The 27,299-nt window shown below is 37.2% G+C and overlaps 1 protein-coding gene across 2 annotated transcripts in view; it reads right to left on the reverse strand.

The window, feature by feature from the left end:
• The window catches only part of gpc6a (glypican 6a), a 149,852-nt gene that overhangs the window by 50,240 nt on the left and 72,313 nt on the right, over positions 1-27,299 (reverse strand). For both annotated transcript variants that reach the window (XM_008404363.2, XM_008404362.2), the window contains exon 5: positions 15,240-15,405. In XM_008404363.2, coding sequence (XP_008402585.1) covers positions 15,240-15,405 — 166 coding nt within the window. The remainder of the gene's footprint in view (positions 1-15,239; positions 15,406-27,299) is intronic.

The following is a 27,299-nucleotide window of genomic DNA, read 5'->3' on the forward strand; positions in this document are numbered from 1 at the left end:
CTAGAAGGTTTTATGGAGAGATACATGTAATTTTCTAGAAGTAGTTGGCACCTGCCCACGTTGCTATTTGTACCAGTATCTGTTATAATGATCAAGACACTTCTCTCTAAAGTGGCCTGTCCTAATCTCCAAATACAGATCCAGTCAAGTTAAATACTGATGCTGAAACAAACAGGGCTCCATCAACACCACAGCAGAGCTATAGGTTAGTTACTGCCATATACTGTATGTATGAAGAACATCACAATTTAAATTGAATTACTAAAATTAAATGTACCTTTCCACGATGAAATTATAAAATGCGGCCACTGTTAGAAACAGCAAAATAAACTTTTATACTTTTGTTTAAGTGTAAAAGCATAAAGACACTGAGCCACTGTACCTGCTGGGATGTATGTACCATGTTTGTTTGTTTGCTATTTTGACAAGCACAGAGGAAAAAACACAGAAAACTCCCTGCTCAGTGATTATATCATCTGATGTACACTAAGGCTCTTTGATATGTATTCTGCCATGCTGCCACTTTTTAGTTCTTCTCTTCTGTCTATCATACTCCTAGGAAATAAACACTTTGAGCAGCAACTTAGAATTCCCATATGTTTGAAATAAAAACTGTTTTACATATACATATATTTTTTTTCAAGTCTAGCGGTAAAAGAGAGATATATACCACTAAACAAACAACAAAGAACAGAGAAACCAGCTGTTGATTTTAAAGCATGCTATGCTGCATGAATGTTCCTGAGAGACTAACAGGGATAAAGCCATGGATTAATTTTTGTCTCCACAGACCACAAAGCCTGCTGACCTTCTTTCAAGGACTCAAAACATGGAAAAACAGGCAGAAATAAACGCATAGATAAAAGATGATGCATTGCACGGTTGCAACACAACATTATGAGAAATCTCCAAATTAGTCTAAGTTGGGGGTTAGTCTGACTGTCACAAATGTTAGAAATGAATAACTCTCCAGAATAATAGTCTAAAACTCACAATGACATTTTTTTTGTGAGAAATAAAATTCTCTGCACAATTTTTAGAGCTTAGTTGCCAAATTTTGCTGAGTAGATATGGCATGAATAACCTCTTGCAGCTTTGGTTAGAGGAGTCGTTCCAAGTTTGCAGAATTGGACGGGATGCTGGAGCCAATTCTGCCTCCTCCAAGTTGTTGGGCTCTACTTCTGCAGTTGGGTGAAAGCCAAAATGTACCCACATTGCTACTGTGGAGTCTGGCTTTACAAGAAATTACAAAAAGATTGCCTCGAGATAAACAGTTGGTGGCCCAAATTTTGCACTTGGGTGCCATTAGCAGAAATGAGTGAGATGATCACATCAAAATAGAAGCAATCAAACGCCAAATTGTTCAAAATCCTTTGGAAACAGAGAAGAAAGTATGATTTTATTAGTTCCATGCAGCTGTTACAGATAAATCAAAATAGCAAAAATCATTCAGTGTAAATTACAGCACTATAGATTAACCACAAATCTATAAAGATAGATTTGAGTATGACTCAAATAAAGAAAAAAGAAATACAAATAATCATCAGAGAAATCATGAAGACCACTGAGAAAATTTCTACTTGATATTTGGATTAGCAACATTTTTGATTGATTTATTTAATTCAGATTTTGCACAGCCAGGATGACTAAAAGTGAATTTTTTATTTAGATACAGTACCTATAAAAAGTTGCCATTTTTACAAGATTAATATCTCCTTCCCTCAGCATTCTTCAATCATTTCTCAAGAGATTCATGAAAACCAAGTACATGCTGATATTTCACTAACCTGAATATTTCACTACCACTTAAACAATTCTCTCTTGAACTGCCAAAGCTATTATGCTAAGAGACATCAAGTTTCCAGTAATATATTAATACCTTTTGTAGTGTGCAGCTGCAAGAGGTGAATCAATAGCCCAAGACTCCTTATCCTGCCAACATATCCGTCTTTGGGGAGTCTTTCTCACACGCTCAAGTATAGCTGCAGCAGTAATGAAGACTTCTCTATTGGATTTTTCTTTACACTTCTGCTGAATTTTAGATGTATATGTCAAAATTACTTTAATGCATATGAAGAACTGGGTGTGTCGGTGCACATGAAGTCTTCTCTGCTTGACTATCTTTTTCCTATGCTTGTCAATTTTCTAGTCTCAAGGTGGTTGAGATGTGGTTCACAATTACTGGTGGTGCTTGTAGTTCCTTTTATTTATAGTAAAATATTTACAAAATAAATCAGAATCAAATTAGAGTTTACGTAAAACCAATGATGTGAAACACTGAAGAGCAGGTCAAGAACATTGATCTCTGCTTCAACAGATAAAACTCAAAGGGAAGTGCTGTGGAAAATAGTTTGAGAAACCTCATTTAACTAAATGGCACTGAACAGAGGAAAAATCAGAATTGTATTCATCTCTAAAGTCAGAAGCTGAATCCAAGACTAACATCAACAACTTGGCAATGTTCTAGTTGCACGTTGGACACCTGATAGAAATTGTCTGTTGCTGTTTTCAATGACCTGGATATATTAGTCAAAGCAATGCAAGCTAATTGTATTTTTTCTGAAGAGTATGTACCCACGTATTAAGAGAACAAGTCTTCAAAAAGAAGTTTGTGATATTCAAAAGTTTGTCATAAGTGTGTGAAAGATTTTATGATGTACAAACCGTCAGGAGAGGGAAAAACAACTGTAAAAATCTTGACATGTCTCGCCATGTACACAAGCTGGATGATGCTTAAAAACACACATGCACTTTTTACACATAGCACTTTTAGCTCAGCTGAACAACTGTGCGGCTCTTAATGATGTACTATTTCAATTCCAGCCCATTAAGTGGCAAAATGCACTGACTTATGCACAGTTTACTGTAAAGAGAAGAACAAGAAAAGACACTATAAAAGAAGAAAATAACGTGATTAGTCACCAGGACATCAGTGTACTTCTCGGTTGTTTTTTATCTGAATGATAAATTACACACACCAGATAAAAAAACCCAATAAAAACAAACTATATTTTCTTAAAGCAAGCTTTGTGGTTCTTTTTCTTCATCTGCTAATGATTTTACCAATTGTTTACTTTATCTACACTATCTTCTGACTGAGGCTATTATCGTCCCTCTCAGCATGTGCAGGTGTTGCACATGCTCTTGAATAATGCACTTAGGCTGCCCTTGGAAGTCTGCAGTCATCCCAAACAGACTTTTAGTGGGCCAGGACCGATGACAAAATGTAAGCAACACACTTATAAGCGGTAACTCGGACTAGGTGGGTTTACTTAGGCGATAATACAGCAGTAGTCATTTTAAATATTCTAAACACAAAGTGGCCAGATTGGATATTTTTTGGTTGCTGAGAAACAAACATCACTTCCCTTTAAAATTTAAACTTTGAAAGATGGAGGCATATTGTTGATCTTATCACATAGGAGCTTGAAATGTTTTATTTCATACGCCAAAAAAGAAAACATATACCGTATTTTTCGGACTATAAGCCGCTACTTTTTTCCCACATTTTGAACCATCCATGGGGTTCTTTAGCAGAAAGTGAATCATTGGAAGCCAAAATAGGACATCAAAGAAGAGAGCGATAATTTTCATTTAGAACAGCCCGGTGCGGCTTATATATGTACATTTCCAAGATTTAAAAAATAAATAAATAAATTGTGGGTGTGTCTTATAGTGAGGTGTGCTCTATAGTCCGGAAAATACAGTATTTTATTATTTGTGACATAACACATTGGTGAAATATACATTAGTGAGAAGGTCCTTGTTACATAAAAAAAAATCTAACCAAAAATCTATAAAGATAGATTTGAGTATGACTCAAATAAAGAAAAAAAAAATACAAATAATCATCAGAGAAATCATGAAGACCACTGAGAAAATTTCTACTTGATATTTGGATTAGCAACATTTTTGATTAATTTATTTATTTCAGATTTTGCACAGCCAGGATGATTAAGAAGAAATTGATATTCATTCTTGATGATGCCTAAGAAATGGAGATCACTTCCACTTGACTGACTCATCCAGTATTTATATCACTGACAGTCAAAAACCTACTTACAAGGCCGTTTGTTCCTGACATGTCTGACACAGAGACCATCATATATAGTGTTTAGTCAATTTGAATGCCGGGGTCCATCAATGAGACGCAGTACTTAATATTGCAACAAATCATAAACCACTAAAGATCTCAGTTAAGTTAAAGCAGGTGAATGTTAAGAGACATTAAATAATTAAAGTGCTTTGTATGCCGGAGAGAAGGCAAGGACACTGGGCATCTCAAGGGCTACGCAAAGTTGAATGTGAACAAAGTTTCTGACGAGATTTGTCTGTCATTTAACAAAACAACTGACAAGGTGTTGATCCATTTAATCTCAGTGGTATCAGTTCTGCGAGGGTGAAAATACTCATGGGCTGGGGAATTGTGGTGAGCTTCGGTTACACGAGAACTCAATCCGCCCAATTAAAAAGAAATGAGTAAATAAAATCAATGAGGATCATTTACACTGTGGTGTCAAAAGACTCAACAGAGGTCACCACAAGCCTAAATCTTAATTAGCTGAAATAATTTGTTCACAGAGGGCAACATGAAGCCTTTGGCGAGAATACGCACAAGCCCTGAAAACCGTGTAACATCAGTGAATTGGGTTTTAAAATGACAAAATCTTACATTTTATCAACTTACAGGATGAATTAATGTGATAAGTTGACACGTGATTCTTGTTGATTAAAAAAACTATCTGTGATTTTATCTTTAGATGGATAAATTGAACTATTTTTTATTTATTTATTGATTTGGCAAAGACGGGGACCGGAGTTTATACATGGGGGAAGAAAACATAAAAGCTGGTTTTATGACACCAGCCTTTCACTAAAGGCTGTTTTTTTACATATTAACAGTGCAACTAACAAACTCCAACATGCTCACACTCTCAGATGTCACATTTTTGTTCTGCTGAGGAGTAATAGCTAACACCTGAATTCTACATTTTTACACCAAGGTAGACATGCCTCACTTAAACAAAAACCTTGGATGACATATTTCACCTGTGTTTTATTTTCTGGCATTATGCACATTGCATCTGTTTGTTTTAAACCCAAATAGGCAGAAGAAAAGGAAGACTTTTTAATTCTGGACACCAAGGTCTTAGCACTCCAAAAAAAGCTACTAGGTGACAGAGAAGATGTTGTAGAAGTGTTGACATGCTTGCTAAAAAGACTTTAATGGGGAGAATATTGGATGCGCTGTGCAGTATAAATAGAATGTAAATAAAATAAAGGAAGACTGAAATGAAATTAAGAAAACTTTATGAATGCAAAACGACTGTTGTCTGCTGTTAATATTTATGTGGTTTTCTCTTTCTCACAGCATAACAAATATTATTTTTTGATAAGAAAATAAAATTACTTAGATGTGGGGGTGTGCCTTTTTCAGTTTCACAGATGTCTATGATGTAAAAAGTATTACATATTTTTCTCATTATTTCAAAAACACCCAGATCCAAAATATTTCTAGAGGATCTGTCCGTCTGTCCGTCTGTCCGTCCATCCTTCCGTCCGTCCAAGTGAGACTTGCTGAAAAGATTTCCAAAGGGCCTGCACCGCCTCAAAGTCATTATTTTAAAGTTGAAAAGCAGTGGTTCTACTCTGAACCTCCACTTCATGGCTGAACTCCTCATAATATGTCAAAGGCAAAGTTTGTCCACATTCTGCATATTCCCATTAGGGCAGGGAAATTCTAAACAATGGAAACATTTCAACTCATTTTTGGGGGCAAACATTGCTACAGGGTGCAATGAAAGATCGCAAGCTGTTTTTTTAAAAACCTGTAACTAACCCTAACCCTTACCCTAACTGCAAAAATGTTTTAGTACAAACCTTAAGTGTTAAGATCCATAACTAGGTTTTTGGGGGTAATATTGTTGCAGGAAAAATATTTGTTGTATGGCTTCTAAGCATGTGTAAATCACTTTACACATGCTTAAAGGTTGTAGTTTGAGTGAAGAGTTAGTGATGGATTTAGTTAATATCTCCCATTACGTCTACCCAGTAATGGTTGAGATTACAATGTTACTCTGATGCCATTTACCTGTCAAACGTAGTGTTGATCATGATGTAAGCCTGAAAAACTGGAGCACCGTTTGACTAACAGCACGAGTCCTCTCTCTGCGTCTCTCTGAGGGCATTTTAACAAGGTGCTGACAAGAAAAATGATAATGATGTGTCTGTCATGAAGCAGTACTAGGTAAATTTGTCATGATGGCAGATGAATGATTGCCTAGTATCATCCTGTGGCCAAAGCATGAATCCCCCTCCTGAATATTTTAACACCCACACACACACACACACACACACTCAAAGTTGGGGTGGCGAAAATCACTCAACGCTACTTCAAGTAGGTAGCTCACACCCTTTCTCAGGTTTTCCTTCACCGTTCAATGGCATTGTCTTTTATTCAGCCTGGAAGGCATGAAGTCATTACAGTAACCTTTACATAACGTAAAATACCCCACAGTGACTGTTCCTTTAAATATATGGCACAGATGCTATAATCACTCTTCTTTTCAAGAATAGCTCTACATATAAGGTACACCAAAGGTTTTTTACTGCTTCAGTGATGCAGAGATGTCATGCATAAGGACAACTCTGGCACAGTCCTAACTTCTGCTTTGTCAATGCTTATAAAGGCCACAGCTTGAAATATTAATATTACGATTTATATATTGTTGCTGTGCATGTGTCCATTTGTTTTTGTGTTATTTTGTAAGCAGTCACGGGCTGGTGTGTAATTGGGATGGAATGTCATCTTATCTTTGTCAATTGGTTGGAAAGCCTCATCTATTCTTAATCTGCTATAACACTGCATATGGTGAATACTGTGCTCTGCTTCCAAATCTATTCTCTTGTATGAGTTGTGCAATGGCAGATTGGGTTTGTGCTGCACTGAGTTGCACACAGCACAAGGGTGAACATAAGGAGTGCGCACACTGCGCTGAACTTTGAATAATTTTAACTCGGCGCAGCACTCTGTGACAACACCTCGACACATCTAATCAGAGGGAATCGCACACAAACTTTTTGGAGTTTGTGTGTTTGTGTGCAGTAGGTATGGTGTGCTATACGATTCTTGTATGACAGCATAAAAAAAGTTTCCAAGAATTGTGGCATTAAAATAAAACTATAAAACAAAGATTTTGAAATATATAGCATATAATTGCTTCAATTTAAAAAAAAAAAAGAAAAATACCAACAATGATTCTGCTCCTACAATTATATTGCATGCTGACATGAATATAATTTTGATTTTGACCCATGTCCTCAGAAAGAGAGCAGTGCATGAGAAAAGTAAATTTGCCTAAAATCAGTCACATATTTCATCTCCCTTTCCACTATGGATAATTTGAGGATCAAGTTTGAAATCCTTTTTTAACCTGAAATTTTAAAGTATATTGGAGTTTTTATTCAAACAGATATTCAGGGTATTGGAAGAACAAAATAAACACCACCTAAATTATTCATGCTTTATTGCTCAGAATATTATGACTTTTTCTGGCTTCTCCTTCTTTCTGGCTTCTCCTTCTTGTTCTGCTAAAAAGCTGATGTTATATAGTTAATTATTAAGTAATTATATAGTTAACAAGATTAACACAAAGGTAAACAATTTGCTGTATACAGATTATTCTAAACACATATAACTCTTGCAAATTGTTGCCAAAATATTGTTTGTTTTTTGTTGTCATTAAGGTTGGAGAACTAATTTGTGTGGAACAGATGTGAAGTCACTCTGCCAAGTGCTTCATTCGAGCTAGACCCGATCCACAGAGAAAACCCCACCCCTCCTTTAAAAATATAACAACATGAAATAGAAGGAGCCTGAAATAAAAAGTTAGAAAAGAAAAGTTCAGGAAATATATATGATAACTTTACAAAATAAAAGTTCTGTGACATCTATTTGATGTCCCCATGAACATTAGGTACGGTATGTCTTGCTGCTGCTGACGGTTTCAGAATAACAATGATATTATTCCATTTAGTGGCTGCACAGCGGCGCAGTTGGTAGAGCTGTTGCCTTGCAGCAAGAAGGTTCTGGGTTCGATTCCCAGCCTGGGGTCTTTCTGCATGGAGTTTGCATGTTCTCCCAGTGCATGTGTGGGTTTTCTCCGGGTACTCCGGTTTCCTCCCACAGTCCAAAAACATGTCAGGTTAATTGGCCTCTCCAAATTGCCCCTAGGTGTGAGTGTGTGTGTGCATGGTTGTGTCTCTGTGTTTCCCTGCGACAGACTGGCAACCTGTCCAGGGTGTACCCCGCCTCTCGCCCGAAACGTTGGCTGGAGATGGGCACCAGCACCCCTCCCGACCCCACTGAGGGAAAAAGGGTGCAAGAAAATGGATGGATGGATGGATGGATTATTCCATTTAACTTGATTTTCCTTTTCTCTGAACCTTTCTATCCACCGTTCTCCTCATGTCCATTGCACATTATGATTTTAACAACTATGTTGGTTTCTAAAATAGGCTTAATCTTTTTTGCTTTGGCCTTCAGACCATGGTGATGAGATGTGGGGGAGATGATTTCAATGGACAACAAGGCCACTATTTGATTCAAGACCAAGTTAACTCTTAGGACTGCTGTCACTATGAGCAGTCATGGTTTTTGTAGCTGTAATTAGCAATATTCACATTTTCTGTCAGTAGTTTTTTGTTTGTTTGTTGTTTTTTTTTTCCCTTAGGCTATTTTTTAGCTTTGCATCAGCCTGTTTTATTGAATTCCTGTGCTTGCACACACAGCCGTAACGTTCAACACTACCAACACTAAATGTCTTAATCCATCCAAAGAGGCATGCTCAATCCTCAAATCAACTTAAAGTAGCCACTCATTAGTTTTTGGATTTTAGATGTGTTCAGTCTAACTTTTTATAAAACAAACCAGGTAGATTTACAGCTGTAGATTGAACAGATACTCCAGAATAGATAGATCACCAGGTTCTTTTTTCTTTTATTAACAAGAGATAAAGTTCAGGAGAATGGCTCCCACTGTCTTTGAACAAACAATCCAAAATCCTCCGAGCCTAGGGAAGTTGTATTTTTTAGGAATTGTCATGCAATTCCCACCAAAATACTAACAGACTGCCAACTCGATGCCTTCTCAGCTTAAAGTATAGAGTACAGTTTCAGGACCTGAACTAGACCAAAACAAACCTGAATTCTCCAAACCCAGGACATTAAAGAACCAACGACTTTTAGCAGCTCCCATTTCCCATCCTTATCAGCAAACCGGCTGCCTGAGCTTTTAAGGAATTGCTTGACAGAGACATTCTGCATTCAGCTCTGCAGCTGGGGAACTCAAGCTACTTCCTCTGTATCTTTTCAGTCTCCCTGCAACCAGTAACAAACTTGGATGTTATTTGTGAGAGTTCACTCTGCGCTTCACCCCAGCACAGCACAGACTACATCTTGTGTTAGAGCAACATTAGGCTTCGCTCTAGTAATGATAGAGAGTATTTGATGCATTGTAAATCCTTGAAAAAAAAACAAGCAGTGTGTCAAAGTGACATCGACCAACTGAATCTTATGGTTGACCTTGTAGGTCTAAGCTTAGAGGAGAAAATGGCTGTGATCTCAGCAGTACAAGCAGAATTTATTTCCATTATCTCAAAGCTCAAAATCGGTGATAAATTTGAGTTTTGTGTCAGAAACCACTATCTCTAAATACTTCAATTTTTCACCGAGCCAGAAGCTGGCTAATCTAACCAACTCTTTTCATTCATTTTTATCCTTGTTTGGAGTCTGTATAAAACAATTTCTTCCTCCGATTCAAACTGAAAGGAGCTATATAATGCACAATGTAAATTCAACACCTCTGACAAATAAATAGGACTGCAGTATGCCAATAATAATGTTTTTCTTTTTTTCTGTCAGTTTATCAACTGTAGATAACGTGAAGTATAACAGACTGCAACATTAAATTGTCTGCACAATTAAATATGATTAAACGATGACATAATAAGATTAATTCTGGCCCTGTATGTAAAGTCTGTAAATAAAACAACACTGATCCCTGCAGGTCTCCTGCGTTCTTCTGCTAAGGTTCATAATGAAACTTAAGCAATCACCAGCTTATCATTTTTCAATTTTAAGTACTTACATACTTAGACCACTTTGGCCTAAAACATAAAAAAAACATTCATCCCCCAGCTTCTTGGGTGGCAACCAGACAATCCATCTGCCATAGATGTTTTGATGTAGTGACGCCAACAAAGCCAGTCAGTGACAGGAGGCTGACTAAACTGAAGGTAGAGACACAGACATAATGCACAACAGAGGAAGAACTCCACACACAGAACACTGGGAGAGAACAGTTGTAATTTTGAGAAAATAAAAATGAAGAAATCCTAAAAAATAATGTCTCACATGGCAAAAAAAAAAATCTTGAAGGATTTTCATGCATATGAATCATTTCACCTGTGCAAATGTAAAAACAAATCATATTGTAAATGTTTCTATCGATGCAGGCTTGAAAATATATTAATGGATTATTTTCATAATGTAAAAAGTAAGACATGAACATCACTTTTACTTTCAATAGGTATGTTTTGCGTACCCGGATTGGCTGTTTGTGTCAGCCCATATAAATGACTTTTAACTGAGGCAGGCGGCATTAGCCCAGACAAGCGTCTTCCTAATTCCTCTGAAAAAGGCTTACCTTGTGTTACTCAGAGTGCCACTGCCAATCATTATGCAGCAATTTAATTCAAAGTAAGGCATTAGTAAGTCAGCTTGTTACATTTTGTTAGTTTCAAAGAAGAATTAGTTTTTTTTTTCCTGTCCTCTTTACAGTACTTACAGCCTGCATTTCAAGTTAATAGAGAGCAGACATAAAAGGTTAATAGCATTAACGACTACAGTTTCAGTTATTTTACAAAGCCAAGAGGTATAAAAATAGGGGTTTGGTTCAACTCTTCTTTTTGTTATTGAACACTGATGGTGCACTGTTCAGCAAAGACATTCACAAATAAAACTAGATATACAATGTTATGCATGCGATTGATACATTAGTATCTATAGTGCATTATTTATTCCCCTCTTGCCAAGAGTTCAAAATACTACTGTTGCACAAACGTAATTAGTTCTTTGTTTTTAGACCAAACATTATTATGTGTGGGCAAATAAATAAGCATTAAATTGCAGCCCTCAAGCTTAATGTAATCAGTGTTGATTCTGCCAAAGGAACTGTATTTTGTATGATTATTTTTAAAATAGTATAGAAGAATATAATTAAATTATGCAGCTATGGAGATCTACGCTTGTAGATTTGTAACACAATCAAGGGAGTGTTTTACTGTGGCAAATCAGTATAATGTAGCACTAACTATATGGGAGTTTGATTTGATTAGGATTAATTACATTGACAGAGTTAAACTGAGTAGGGCACTCATTGGCAACAAACATGAAAATATGCTATATAACTATATGAAAAGCAGCAAACAGAAGCTGGGTCAACTAGCATTGTCCTACTCCAACCCCTGCACTGATTTAGACAAATTTCCAACATTCCAGTATGCATGTTTGTCATTGTTTATAGCAAGAAATAAAATGTGTTTCACACAGCTGAGTCTCTTTAGCTGCTGTATGTTCTACACTATATTTTATTATATGATGTCTTTCTCTTTCGGTGGATGTAAATGTAAATAGCTGTAGACAAACAGCAGACGTAGTAGTTGCAGCAGCAATGCCACTGCTGTGTCTCCTAATTCTGGATTTATCCCAGTGCAAACAAATACCAACAAATACTGTTGAATTACATACACAAAATTATTTTCAAGCTTTAAACATAAGCAACTGAATACAGTAATACTGAAGAAAAAAAGAAACAGGGACGATGTAATATTTATCCCTTCAACCTTTTGGTTTTCTAAGCTAAACAACTAATTATGATGTTGGTCTCTCTTGATAACCATGGCTATAAATAGCCAATTAAACTCAAGAGAAGAAATCTTAATTTCTATATAGTTCGATATATATTAGCTACATTGTTAAGTATAACATTGATATAAGGTGGACAAGTTAGTCTTCCTAATCATTGTGTTCTTCATTCTGAGTAACAAAAAACAAAACATAAATAAATGTGTATAACAGCCAGCAGCATACGTTATTTACCTAGTTTTTATCAGCAAAGTTGCAACTCTGACATTTAAGTATATTTCCAACAAGATAATGTTAACCAAGAACAACAATAGCAGAATCTATCCCCACATCCAGAAACCTTAAAAAAAGTGTGAAAATCTTTAGTTATCCACATCTCGACTCTAGATTGTCACATCACCTTCTGCTCTCACCTGCATCCGTCTGCCAAATCACCTCTCGGTATAAATTGACTTCACTGTTTTCTTCATTCTCTGTCAGATTCAGCTGATATCCCGTTATAGCAGCCTGTTCTCTGTCAGTTTTGTGCACAGCTCACTTTTGTCCCTTCCACTGGATTTATGTTTTAAGATTTCAGTGGCAGTAGAACTGATGGCATTGGTCAACAAAAGGATTTTGGCTCTATCACATGCCAGCGTACTTAATGCATGTTTCTTTCAACATTAGGTTCCTCTCTACATTTATTATTCACTTTTTAGATGGTTGTGTCTAGAGCAGCAATTTTCAGTGTTCAGATTTGGATAGTGCACAGACTGAAAGGCAGTCTGGCCCCAGTCCAAACTTTTCTTAGTGTTTGCTCGTTTCAGTGAGGCATATGTGAGTAAAACACAGCATATTGCTATATCACCAATTATTACAATGTTCAAAGCAAATAGTTTAGTTTATAGAGTAGAGCAGCTCTTCAAATAAGTTTTGCAAACTTTGCTCATGTCTAATTAATTTGAACTACAGAGAAAACATGTTAAGAGTGGTGCTTACTTTTTTTTTTAGACAAGTCAGACAGATCTGTGTTTTATAAAGTGTTGTTAGAACATTGAAGCATTACTGCTTTCTAAAGTCTATTTAGCCCATGTAGAGAAGGCTGTCGAGAAACTCTGAAGGAGCAAAATATTGACCCGTTTTTCTTTTTTATTATAAAAACTCTTAAATACCCATCAGATAATATGCAGAACTTTACAAAACATAATCTCATAAATGTGTTTTTTTTTTTCCATTGAACTGTCAAAATTTTATATATTACACTAAACAACGGGCAGATATTTTCAGGCTTAAAATGTGCCTAAAGTGCAAAACATGGAGTTCTCAATAAAAAGAATAGAAACATCTGAGTACGAAAAAAAGTAATTGAATTGGTTAAAAAAAATCAACAAAAAAAAAAAAAAAAATCATAGAGCTCACAGTTTAGGCAAACGTACAAGGCAGACAATGACATTTTTACTCTAAATTGTATGTCTGTTGTAAGTCTTTCAGGTGTCTCTGGGCACCTGGAAGATTTGTGTCAGTCATTTTGATGTGACAGTGTCTAGCTGCACTTCAAGTTCAGTTTATATAGTTATTGTTCAGAATTAGGTGCAAATAAATACCTTCGATTTGTTGAAATTACATATCCTGACAAAACTAATGTCCCCTATGCTTAAAGGTCAAAACCTACACTAAAACACAAACATACAATAGCAGTGATAAAGTGGAATTTCTTAAATATAATTAACAATAAAAGGAATTTATTCACTAGATTGATAAATACAATTTTGACATCATATTAACATGTATCTTTTATGTTGTGTAAGTTTAAACTTTTAAAGTTATAGATGCAGGTGTCACCATTACTTTAGTTGGATTAAAAGAGATTAATATACATTGCATTTCTCGTGTTGACTTTCAGTCAAATGAAAAAAAAAATCATTCTCCGGTTTGCAGTTATTAATATTGACATTTAACCACAAGCAAAGTCCTTTGGTAAACAATAATAGGGGCTCATAAGACAATTAAAAGCTTAGTACCCTAAGAAATCTTTTCCAATATTTGATGATTTATGAGATGACAATGACAGACAGTGTACAAGCTCAATCCATAGATTTCTATAATGCAAAGACGTGGTTCAGTGAGGAGAACTGACCTATGATGCGTTTGGAGGTTGTTGGTAAAAAGGGAAATCAATAATCCTTTTGAGCCAAGCTGTAAGCAAATCAAATTTCTCCAGCAACTGATAATGAATAAAAAATGTCAACTGACACCAAATTCTAGTTTTTATTGGTAAAAGTAAGTATTTTTTAAAGTGATCCTCTTGACAGCTTAAATGGTAAAAGCATGCTATAAAAATATTCAAAATAACTTATTTTTCTCTAATTTATATTTCAAATGTCTTTAGTGAGAGCAGAATTCAAGTCAAATTCATTGTTTGGGAGAACAAATTTGGTGAATAAAACTAATTCTAATTCTGTATAATGGCAACACCAGTTTTTTTTTTTTTCAGTCAATTGCAACAACAGCTTTTCCATTACTGTCAGGCACATTCTCCCTTTGCTGCAGTTGATTTGCTTCTTCAACACCAAACAAGACACAAACTTTTTAACACATGTCATAAAGCTGTGAGACATCTCATTCAGTGCACAAGGACCCGTGTTGATCTGAGACTTCAGATTTGCCATCGAGGAGAACAAACGGTAAGTCATCTGACGACTTTTCAAATGACAGGCCCTGTCACAAAACAGCCAACAGCTTAGAAGTGCACTTCACTTGACAGTCTTCGGGGATGTGTCTTAAAAAACGTCGTCCCATTTAAAAAAAAAAAAAAAGCGTCAGTGTGGGTGGGAGGATGAGATTGGGGTACATAACAAATAAAGCACTGGTCTACAAAGGATCCAGAGGGAGCACTCTATGTGCATCCCTGGTATCCATTTAACGGGAGAGCTTACAGCAGCCAGCTACTTACAGCTAAAGTGAAGTGCTATATTACTCACCAAGCTCAGCTGGAAATGCTATAGAAAATGTGTTTGCCTAGGATCTGCTCTCCTTTATCAATCCCAAGCAGCAGGGACCAAAGCTTTAAACACCATGCCAGGGTTCCAGCAATAGCAAACAACATTTCAGACAGAAAAAAAGAAAAAGGAAATGTTTGCACAAATAAGATTTCAGTTTTGTCTCTGCAAATCCTCTAAAGCTAAATTGAACAGAGCACATCCTCCCGATTCCCTCCTTGACTACAGTACGCGGGCATAAATATGCACATGTTGAAATAAAAGCTTAAATTAACAAAGAAACAGACAACTGGAAAAAGAAGAAACGGGCAGAAGTGCAATTAATTTGAATCTTACCGATGAACAGGTTCCATTCAGCGTCCAGATCCGCCTGGTTTGCGAGACAGCCCCTCATAATGTTGTAACAGTAATTGCGACAGGGCTTCAGCCCAGGCATGCCGCGGCAGTACGGACAGTAGAGCATCTGGGTCAAGGCTCTGACGCAAGCTGGCACTACGTTCACCTGCAAACCAAACACAAGCTCTTTGTTAGGACTCATTCAGTCATTTTAGGACCTTTCCTGTTAAAATGGAGAAGTTGTGAAATTAATGGCAGACATTTAAACCCCAACATTGAAAAGTCAAAGTTCCTGACAAATATTCTCACACTTTGACACTTTTGGATCCTCCAAAGCTTGAAAAGTGACACCTTACAAGATAAAACTGTGTGACAATACTAGGTTTATGACTCTGTCCGTCTCAATTCCTAGAGAAAGCTGCGCCTTTTGTTGTCGGTCCCTGTCACTGCAGCAACTTTAGTGAAAGTGACAGGATTCTCACATCTGCTTCCTGTTAGAGGAGAAGATGCACAACAGAGAGTGCATCTGATAATTGGCCTGTCATCCTCTGTATTCATGCTTGACTTTAGATTTTGTCCAGCGCACTCTAGAGACTGCTTGGGTTCGTATTTGTGTGCAGGCTGAAATGGGCTCGGTCAAACAGGAACCACCCAGCTATCCTCTATATGTGCGGTGCTGTTGAAAAGTATTTTCCTCCTTACATATTTTTGTCTAATTTAAATGTTTCAGATCAAAAAGGTCTTTGCATTGGATAAAGATGTGTTCACGTATTGTCTATGCCAGCTTAGATTTGCAGGGCTGTAGGGGGATGGTGTCCATCTTTAACGGTCATTGACGGTTTACACTCTGGACAGGTTGCCAGTTCATCACAGGACAACATACAGACAGACTGGAAAGACAGCCATGCGCACACACACACACCCACATGCAGCACTTATGGCAACAAATCAACTTATTAGTTAAGATTTTGGACTGTGTGAGAAAGCTGAAGAAACCAGAAGAAACCAGCTCAGCTCTTTCCTTTTGTTGAAGCTGAACATTGAACTTTGCTCAGGCCAGCAGTGCTTTTAAAGCTGTGGGGTTTGTTGTAACCTCATGGGAAAAACTGTTGTAATTTTGGTACTTTTATGAAATGTATTTTAAACTAGGTATAATGTATTTCTTTTTAGATCTGCCAAACAGATTTGATTTAAGTGAGCTTAAGTTTGGATCTAATATGGCCCATTGGTGCCTAATGATGTTAACCTCTGAATATTTGGTTAATCACAGTTAATTCATGATTTAACAACAGAAGCAATTAATGTTTCACATTGGGCATATATTTCAATAAAAAGCTCTTATCCCTTTCCTAAATAAAAAAAAATAATATAAAAACTGCCTTTTGTATACACTACTTAATTACCTCCTTTGTTCTTTATTGTCATTAAAATATGACAAGAAAGAAAAAAAGGAACCCAATGAAGGCAGGCAATTAATATTTACATATGGCTGTGTACATCCAAGAGAAGCAATTTCAAATTATGTTGATTTCAAATTATGCAAACTGTACACACATCATGTAAACATGAGGTTTGTTTTGTTGATGTTCTAAGACTGCTTGGGTTTTTGTTAGTTTGTGGGAAAAGAATAAAACATAACAGACAAAAACACAAACAACACGAAGCCTTAGTGATAAAAATACACCACAAATAAAATACGAAAATCAGAAAGCTAAAAGTGAACTGAATAACGAAACCCACATTAGTGCTCTTCTGTAGCTCCATGGCAACATCTGAGGTTCTGCGGTGACACTACATCCAACCTCACTCTTCCGTTCTCTCAGTTTTTAACATTTCATTTTGTCTTTGATTTTATTGATGCAGTGACCAGACCGCCTGTGTGCACATATGTTTGCCTGATAGGAGGAAAAAAGTGTGGAGTGAGACAAGATAAGGCCAATGCAGAGAGAACAATAGAGGAAAGTCAGAAGCGCGCTGTTAATGTATTGACTTTCATTGCTAAGGAACAGGGATCAAATGAAGCATCTTTAGCATTTGCAATCTGTCACCGACATCACGCAGTGTCTTGTGTGAAGGCCATTAAACTCAGCTGTTGGTTGTCAATTCCATCGCTGCATGTCATCTACTGTTTCGAGTGTTTCTAAATTGTTAATATCTCTGGGAGCGCAGTTAACATATGGGTTATTTTCACAAACAGGTTTTCTTGGATTGAACTGACAAAGCCAATGTATTCATGAAACAGGTTCCAGATATTGAAGTATTATGTAAAATTGACTTTTTGGAGCTTTACATCATGTTATGATGTTGTTGTCTCATCAAAAATATACAAGCAAGGAGCTTTGCCTTGATTCTTTTTGAGTGTTTTAGAAATCTTTCATGTCCAGTGGCAAATATTAAGCTGTGCAAAAAGCCGGGGTGGACGAAGCACCGCCTTCCAGGCACAGCTCCTCCTCAGAGCAGCAGATTTTAGGCTTTTGCCTCACAGAACAGGCCTCCCTCACAGCTCCCTTTCTCAGCTCTCAGACCCGCCAGCAGCAATTAGCAAACACCTGGTGGAACTGGCATCTGCTGAGCTCATCTGACCTACTTCTCAGTGCATTGCAAGGAGTTCTTAAAGTTACAGAGGGCCAATTTCAAGGCGTTACATCCGGAAGTAAAATTTCTTTTAAGTCATATTTGACAGCATTTTTTATAACAACTGATGGTAACTTTAGACGCTTTTACACTGGAAAGTCGTACTCTAAGCGGATAATGTGCGGTTTAGTTCTACCCCAGCGGTGAGCGTGTTCATTATGGATCTGTTCCTAACTATTGTGGTTGAGCATGCAGGACTGTGGTCAACTCTGCTGATGTTTGCAGCAGCTTCCGCAATGGAGAACCTCAAGGTTGTGGTTCTAATGGACTCACATAAACCCAGATATTTAATTTTGTCTTATATTAATTCATTGCTGGCCCAAACAGAATTATAAAAACTCAGACCAGCTGATTATTTTGCTACACATGTAAATATAATTACATTTTGTCACTGTTGTTATGATGTGCAACTGTTATGGATTTATGTAATGTAGTCAAAATATATAATTCAATAGCCACACCTGAACTTTATTCAAAAATAAAAATCCAAATGAAAAATTAAATTCACATCACACCAAGCTAATATTATGTAGTTTGGTGTATCACACTGCTGGTCGGTGCAAAACTGCAGCTCTGACAGAATGCTGAGCACAGCGGCATCGTTTCTCTCTTCTTTACTGCTGCCTGTTTCTCAGAGACGACCTGTTTACAAGTCTGCTGCATCACAGTCCAAAACGTAACGCATCTGTTCCTTCCACTGATCATAATTATATTCCTCGGTACTGAGCAGCTCCCTGAAAGCAGACAGCATGTCTGCAATCTACAGTTAAACAAGAATGTTGTGTGGAGTTTTCTGTGAAATAATCATAAGCCAATCAATGAGTGCGGTCAGCTGTCAATCAAATTGCTTCCACACACTATTCGACTTGGTGCGGCCAGTGCTATCCCTAAAGTAGGAGTGGGATCTGCTAATGAAAAATGAATCTGGCCGAGGTGGACCGGTATCGGTCCACCTTGGCCAGGTGGACCAATCCCGGTAAGAGTCGTTCTACTGGAAAAGCGCCTATTATATTATAAAATGGCACTGTGTGCCTAGAAAACACATAATACTGAGCAAAAGAAATCTTGTTTTGGGTGCAACAGAAGCTTTTCAAGGTATATTTCCTATACGCGCTTGTGAAGCAGCACCAATAAACAGCAAAACGTCATTAAATTCTGCACTGGGTTGAAAATGAGGGGTACAGACAGCGATATTTAAGGCTTAAGCGTTGCTCCAGTAATAGGAAGGTAACAATTTTATTTGATGTGCGAGCTGGATTTGCCCTGAGAGAGGGAACTTGCAGTAAATAAGAGCTAAAAATCAAACCTGTGCCATTGTCAGTTTGATGAATGAACAAAACTCAGAGCCATTTGAAAATGAAGAAAAATAAATGTTTAATGAAAAATCAGCATCAATATGCCATAATTACTGTGGTGACAACTAAAGTTGATTAACTTTTAAAAGACTGTGTTAATTAATTACTTTTTAAGCAGAATTGATATAATGATCAAAACCAATACTATTAATTGCAGTTCGTTTAGGGCTTCAGACCATTAAGTTGAGATAAAAATTATTATTGCTATTGCTTTACATATTAAAAATTTTGTTTTAAAATTAACATTCATGGGGCAAAAGTACAGCTAGAATATGTAAACATATTTAATCTGTGAGATTGACTTTCAGTAAACAATGTGCCAAACATCAACCACACAGTTTAGCAGAAAAAAAAAAATTGGAGGTGAAGTTTTAGACATTCATAAAAAAATGGGTGTTGAGCACATAAGCAAACAATTCAAACACAACTTTAGGTTTTAACTGAGAAGATTTTCCTATTTGCAGCAAGTATGCTGAAAAAGAAAATGAACAGAGCAAATAGAAGGAAGACAGGCTGTAGAGAAAGCCAAAAACAATGCCAACAATGCAGAAAAAAACAAACACCAAGAAAACAGAGCGACAGACTCAGATTAAACAGACGGAGAGAAAAAAAAATGGACAAGACACTCACAGACAAGCAGAAGGAACACGCAGGTGCTGTCGCCACATTTGGAGAGACCAACAGAAGCAAATGCTTGCCAATCACCATGTTTGCTTTGAAAAAAAGCAAGCGCTTCTTTCGAAAAGAGTTTAAACTTTCAAATACGCACAAGAAATGTTTTTGTATTATTTTGATAAGGGTTTTAAGAGATTGTTAAGGTAAAGAATGCCGATTTACTCACAGACGTTTTCCAGTGAGAGATCATCCACTTATGTTTAGTCTTTCTTTTGAGGTAATCTTCAGAAATATGGGATAAAAAGTGTATTTCGTGCTGAAGATGAAACAAGGACTAATTACCCCTGGGCTTCGTCAGTTAAAACATTAAGGTGGAGCTTTCTAACACGTTTATCTTCAAGTTATTTTTCTCATCATTTCACTTACTGTGCCCAGCAGACACTGGCTGCTATGAATGAAGGGTAATCTGATAATCGTGTTACCATTTATTTACAGTTGAGCAGAGAGAATATTGCCCAGCAGGCCGATAGACGGCCTTACAAGCGAGATGCCAAAGATTTAGACTGAAATTTACTCATCTAATGCTCAAGTGACGTGATAACTGTGCAGTTTGTTTTGTAAAGTTTGCTCCAATCAACAAAATCTTTCACCGTCACTTTTGTGGAGAGCTTAAGTATTTTTGAAGCAAAATTAATGAGTCAGAGAAACATATTTTTATTTAAAATAACTACAGATCAGCTGGGGGCACTGTGCACTTTCTTTGAAAGCAAAAAAATTATGACAAATTTGTTTAATTTAAAAGATAGAGTTGCAGTTGTGCGATTCTTGTGTACACGCTGCTCACACCCGCCCCTCTCTACTACCCTACAGGTTCTTCCCGACAGCAGAGTCTGCCATTGATGCTCAGGCTAGTTAGTGTGGTCACTGATGATGACAGATGAACAGTTTTCCTATAACAGTAGGTTGCTTCTCCACCATTAGAACATCAAGCAGCACCTACATGAGAATAATTGACAGCACTAAAACAATCCTCCTGGCTCTGATTGGTTGTTTCTGACCAGGAGTGATACATTTCTGAAGATAGTAAAGTAGCGTGGAAGGAGGTGGCGGTGCACTTATTATCTAATCTCACACCATACTATCACATCAGTGACATTTTTAACAAATATGTAAAAAATACATATTTTTTATAAAAAGTTACTTTCTGTACATTTAAAGAAAGTCAGTTAGTCAGTGAGTCAGATGAGTCATCAAGCAGTTCAGATCACATTCGGCTGCAGTAAGCAGCCATTTTACTCAGAATTGCACCTCAGATCACATCAAAGACAACCAAATAATTTGCAAAAAGAAAATGCTCTGTGTTTTGATAAAAGCCAAGACACTGTTGGATGGTCTCATCTTGTCTCTGACAAGGTGTTGTCATGCACATATGGTGCAAACTCCCTTTAGGAGCAACAGAGTGGGAAGAGCGCAGAGATTGGAAATTGCTTTTGTGCCACCAAGTAATGAAGTTGTGAGAAATGACAATGACTTTGTAAGCTACCAAGGCCAATCAGGGGGGACAGTGGTGGGACAGAGAGTCTGTTGTTAAAGAATCGTCTCAATAGTTCTGTCATAATTATTGTGACAGGTTGCGTTGCATGGCACTGATTGGACAAGTGTGTAAGACTCTATTGCTACCCCAACGTCTGCACACCATTCCACAGCCATTAGTGTCAATGGGAATATGAGAAATCTGTCACAGTGCAAATAAGACTACCATCTGCCTCCAAAAGAAACATGTCTGGTTTACAAACTACTGAATAAAACTTCAATAAGTTCTTGCAATGGTTGACATATTATTATTGCTGGTACAAGTAAAAAAAGAAGCAAATATGGTTAAGACAGGTATGCTGTGTGATATATATGCATAAATATATAACAGCAAATAGGAAACAGTGGTTATTCAGCAACAGTGTTTTCACTTGCCTCTTTTTACAATAGATAATTAGAGGACATTAAACGTAGCATTCAATCTGAACTTGAATTCCACGCTCATTTATAAAGGAAAGCATGGTTAGGAAGACAATAATTTGGGAAGAAACAGAGAAATGTTGTTTTACCAAATTGAGAACTCTGAAAATGTACTGCTTTCTGTGATCACAAAGGCGACCTGACCCTAACTGAGTAATTGTAGGTGTCTAAACATAGCCATGACTTTATCAGAAGGGTGCCAGAGCAGAAAATACTCCTGTGGGTTTCTGTGGAAGGTGCTAACAGATGCCCGGCATTGTTTACTCTGCTGAAATGAAAGCCAATGTGTGATGGGTGCTATCACTTTGTTTATCTGTTGGCAAGTGTGAATTTAATAAGACCTGGTGAAGTGCTGGGGAATAAGCAAAGAAATATACTGGAGTCTGGTGAGGATTTAAATCCCTTTCCTAAAAAAATAAAAAAAAAAAAAAAAAAAATGTAACATGTATTCTGCTGGCATCATACTAGCTGTTCAAACTGTGTTTTGAAATGAAAAATTCTCAATGTTTTAGATATTTGGACAACAGCTGATTACTTTGGTCAAAATCAGTTAAAATCAACTTCATCTGTGAGCATGCAGCAGTGTATGGGAGCATGGTTAAAATCTAACACCAGCTCTTAAATTGTGCATGACTGTACGCACATTTCAATCATTATAGACTTTCAGTTTGGCAGAGTGGTCAAGTCTGCAAGCTTACTAGATTATATACTGATAAAAAAAAATAATGTTCAGTTTTTAAAGTAGGACATTTTGAGAATTTTGTTACTGATTTCGCAAGAGAAAAGCTGTTGTACTTTTGAACAGTGTGTGTGATTAATTGCTGACCATTTCACAGAACACTTAATAACCCTGCTGAAGATCATGACCAGCATGTAAAGAGACTTAAACCATCTGCACTGCGGGCCCTCTTGTGTGTAAATGTGCATATGAGCCGATGTCATTTGGTTCAGACAGATTGATCAGGGGCTAGTAAGTTGATTTTATCACCTAAGGCTCGTCTTAATGGAGTTATACCAAATGCTAAAACCACATTTAAAGCAGGGAATCCTGGCACTCCAATTTGTTCTCCAAGGTGGGAACATTTGGATAGCTAGACCTTACAGAAGGAAAGATAAAGACTGACCACTCTACAGAGCTGCATTGAGTTCCTAAAATGGGCTTACTTCTGTAAATTTGGGTTTAGTTTGATGCTCTGTGATTAATAAACTAATATGGGTCAGAAGGCTCTCATGCAGAGACCTAATGCAGCACATTACAAAAATGAGTGTTAAATGCTATTGAAATAGCAAAATATTACATAAGATTTGCAGAGACTATTTGTGTGAAAAACTGTTCTTCAAGTGTCTTTGCCACAATCTGTGATTGTGATCCTGTCACAAACTGTGTTGTGTAGGCCACTGAAACTGTTAGGTTTTAGTGACTGAAAATAGATGTCACCTTTATCAACATCTGTTTGTTCATATGCTGGGACAAGTCAGATGACCCATGGTATTCATAAATCAGATGTGGAAGTAGTATTTTATTTTATTTTTTACTCCCAGATCTACACCAGTTTTTAATACATGAGTATTTTTGTGAACACAGACACATTTACAAATGAACGTAGATTGCATCATTGTATTTTTTTTTTTATTTAAGAACTGAATGAGAGTTTTCCATTTGTTACACATGAACTCCCAATTCATGTTGTATTAAATTAGTTAATAATATACTTGCAGTAGATCAATTTCATTAATATAAAAAAATATATCACTGATCTCATGGAATAATGCATAGAGGAGGTTTGCAGGGAGCAAACTCAGCATGGGTCACAGACAGGGCAAAGGATTCAATGCAATGTGTCAACTGAAGTAACACACTCTGTATGTTTTGATGAGGCATGCCCCTTTCTGTGCTTCTCTGCAAACTTTGCTGTGCCTCAGCTCAGCATCTTAAAAGTAAAATGCAGCCAAGACGATTCCAGAGGGGCCCCACTAAAATCAGTTCCTGTCAAATCAATGAATCCCTGAGACTGACAGATTAATCCACATGTGAGCAGCTGTTCCTCAATAAAACAACACAGTGGTACTTGGTAGGCCACTGTGACCCACACCAGTCAGCTCAAGTGTCTCTATCTGCACCGGTCCAGGGACTGCCCCGCTGATGTACCCTGACATGCACCTTGTTACGTAGCGGGTCTGGGGCATGGCTTGGGACTGTTTCTTTAATTCACCAAGACAAGTGCAAACACGTTAAAAGCCAAACACGTGCTGTACTATGACTAGACACTGTGAGCCACAATCCCCCCGTCTTCTCTGGTGGGTCACAGCGCCGTCATACACTGCATTGTTATCCATCTGCTGTGGTGTCTCCTGGATTAAAGCGTAGCACTCACCCTATGTCCATCTGACTCTAAAGGTCTGCAGCCCAGCCTGAATGTCAGTGGCAAACACGTCTCTCGTGGCTGCCAAGAAAGCTCTGGACAAATGTCACAACACCAGCACTGACAGCTTCCTCTAAGTGGTTGTTAAATAAAGATGTGGTGCCATACACTTTAAATCAAGGTGCAAAAAAATGAATTCATGAGAGTGCAGTAGGCAGTTTCAGTCAGATGAACTGACATATTTTCACAAGTGGATAAGTCACATGGGGGGGAAAAAAAAGTCCTTTCATGTTATATTTTCCTCAATTTCTGACAATTTCTCATCTTTATCTTTGGTTCAAAATGTCCTCCCACTCAGCATCAAGCTGACTGGATCTGTAACTTTCTGAATTTTCAGTTTTGAAACAGAATCTACCATGCACTGTATAGAGGCACATAGAGCACATTTTTTCATTTCATTATCATTTCATATAATTTTCTTCAATTCCAGACCACATGCTGTCTTTCATTTTTCCCGAACATCCTGCAGTTCACCACAGATCAAAATCTTTTAATTAAAAAGGACATCTTTGGCGCAGCACATTTCCCGATGACGTGCCAACCTTTTTGAGCCAGTTGCCATCTGCCATCACAGCAACGTGGCTGAGGCCTTATCCCCTGCAAGCTGTGTGAGCTGTGAGCCATCAAGAGGGAAGTAGGCAGTCAAAAAGAGAGACATGGAAAGAAGGGGGGAGTTCGTCTGGTGCATCTGTATCAGTGGGCCCTAGGTGACAAACATGAACTGTGCAAGAGGTCATTTAATCTGCCCTGAAAAATCTGGCAAAAAACAACCAAAAAAAATTCAACTGCAAGTACCAAACTATGTAAGAATGAGTTTAAGTTGTCAATTTAATAACTAAAGCTCAAATTTATCAAATTCCTGTGGGCATCTTTTTATGTAGCTTTAACCATTTAAAGCCGTAACAAGCTTTAAATGGTTTAAAGCTTGTTAAACCATTTAACAACGTTAAATGGTTTAACAACCAGCTGTGATGTTTTCCAAACGGAAGACATTTTGATAAAGAAAACAAACAGACTTAAAACAATTAGATTGAATTGTTTTCAGTCTAAAATTCCCATTTAGAGACAATGACTGCTTGTTTTTCCCTGCTAATGATCAGCTCCTATTCAGTGTTTTCAAAATGTGGTCAAAAATTGGTAGAACCGTTTGTTGTTGTTGTTGTTGTTTTTTTCTTAGGCTGCATGTAACCTGAACCTGACTTGGAATAATTTCAAAAAAGTCATAACTCCAACATCACATTCCCATAAATGAGTTTAAAATTCTTCTTAAAAATAGTCCAACTGAAGAGTATAATTGGTATTCTTAAAACTACCTAATTTTCCTTTGGGATTAATACAAATTTTATTTTAATTTATTATGATCAGTTGTCTGTCTGCCTGTCTTTCTGTAAGTCATGCTACTTGCAGTGTGTGTTCCTGGTGCTCTGACTGTTGACTCCAAGGAATCACGATAAAATATCAGTAAGTTGTCAAAGAGGCTTTTGTAAATCCTATTGTTAGTGAAGGTTTGTTCACTAGTCCTTCACTTCAAGGTGTTGAAGTGAAGGACTCACTTCTTGTACTGGTCACTGAGGAAGAGCTGAAGAAGATATCTGTGAGGATCCTGCTCTGTGTGCCTCTGCAGTCAGTGAACAGAACACAATGATGTTTTCACTGCTGCTGTGAAGCAGGTGTTGAGGAGGCCAATTCTGGTTTGCAGTCGTTCTGGGGGTGTATGAAAGCATCCCAGCTATTTTCTTTGATTCAAGCACAGTGTGCTGCTCAAAGAGATACCTGTTGCAGCTTTCAAACAAACAAACAAAAAAAATGAAATATTTAGAAAAGAGCTTGGGTAAAAAGGCCATCCAAACCTAAACTGTGGGGATTCTCACAGCTCCTGCGAAATTACCATGAACTTCAGTGGGTGGGCAGATGTCTACAGAAAAGGAAAACAAGTCAAGTGCCTGCAAAGTCAGTGACGTTCCAATAAACTTCTTCATGGGTTGAGCACAAATCTTTGAAAACTGTGAACAGAACAATGATGTTTTTAAGCAGTGTCATTTAGCAATGCTCTGTTTGGAGTTAATGAAAGATTTACACTGGATTGTTAGTCCAAACTTTGGATATTTCATGGAGAAAGAGAAACAGCGACTTCCCTCGAGGCAGAGAAAATGTTAATTGTTTCCTGAGTGTTGTGTACAGGCAGCAAAAATGCAGTTCAGCTTCGTGAGGACCTCTGTGGTTAAATACCTAAAGTGATATTAAGTAAAGGGACCTGCTTTGGGAAATCAGTCATGCAAAATGCCGATAATGTAAGCAAAGAAAACAGGAGAGAATAAAATGCATGCCGGACAATAGCATAACCTGTATATGTTAATGTTTAAGTTGCAGCAAATTTATTTCAGACAAAATATGATAAAAACAAGAAGAAGTTCAAGCTGGAACTGTGAACCTAGTCCAAAATATTTGTGTGGTGAACGATGAAAATGAATCAAATCCTTTCTATCTGGCTGAATTAAAGAAAAAAAATGTTCACGGCTGAACTGGCACATGGATGGTTATACAACACCAGAGACTTACTGTCACATAGGTAATTTCATGACTGGACTTATTGCACAGATGGCATCTTATCATGGTGCCACACTGTAATGCACTGAGCTGCTGAGAGGAACCCATTCTTTCACCAGAGTTTGTAGAAATCGTCTGCATGTCTAGGTGCAGAAGTGTAAACACCTGTGGGCACAGAAATCATGAAACAACTGAAGAAATTTTCAGGGTAGAGCCAATACCTTTGGAAATATCGTATAAGTATAATCTATAGGCAGCAGTGATTTATCACCTGCTTGAGCTTTTTCCTTAAACAAATCAAACTAAAACAAATTAACATATTTAATTTTAAAGTTTAGTTTAAGTGGATTTCATTAAGTGGATTCCCTTAGTTTAAATTGAAGCGCAAACATATTGGCAGTCTATCATGCATCTGTGAAACCAACACCACAGCTGAGTGCTAAGTGCACGTTGCTATTCTAGCCTAGAAGTAG

Source organism: Poecilia reticulata, linkage group LG3, assembly GCF_000633615.1.
Source record: "Poecilia reticulata strain Guanapo linkage group LG3, Guppy_female_1.0+MT, whole genome shotgun sequence".
Classification (NCBI taxonomy): domain Eukaryota; kingdom Metazoa; phylum Chordata; class Actinopteri; order Cyprinodontiformes; family Poeciliidae; genus Poecilia; species Poecilia reticulata.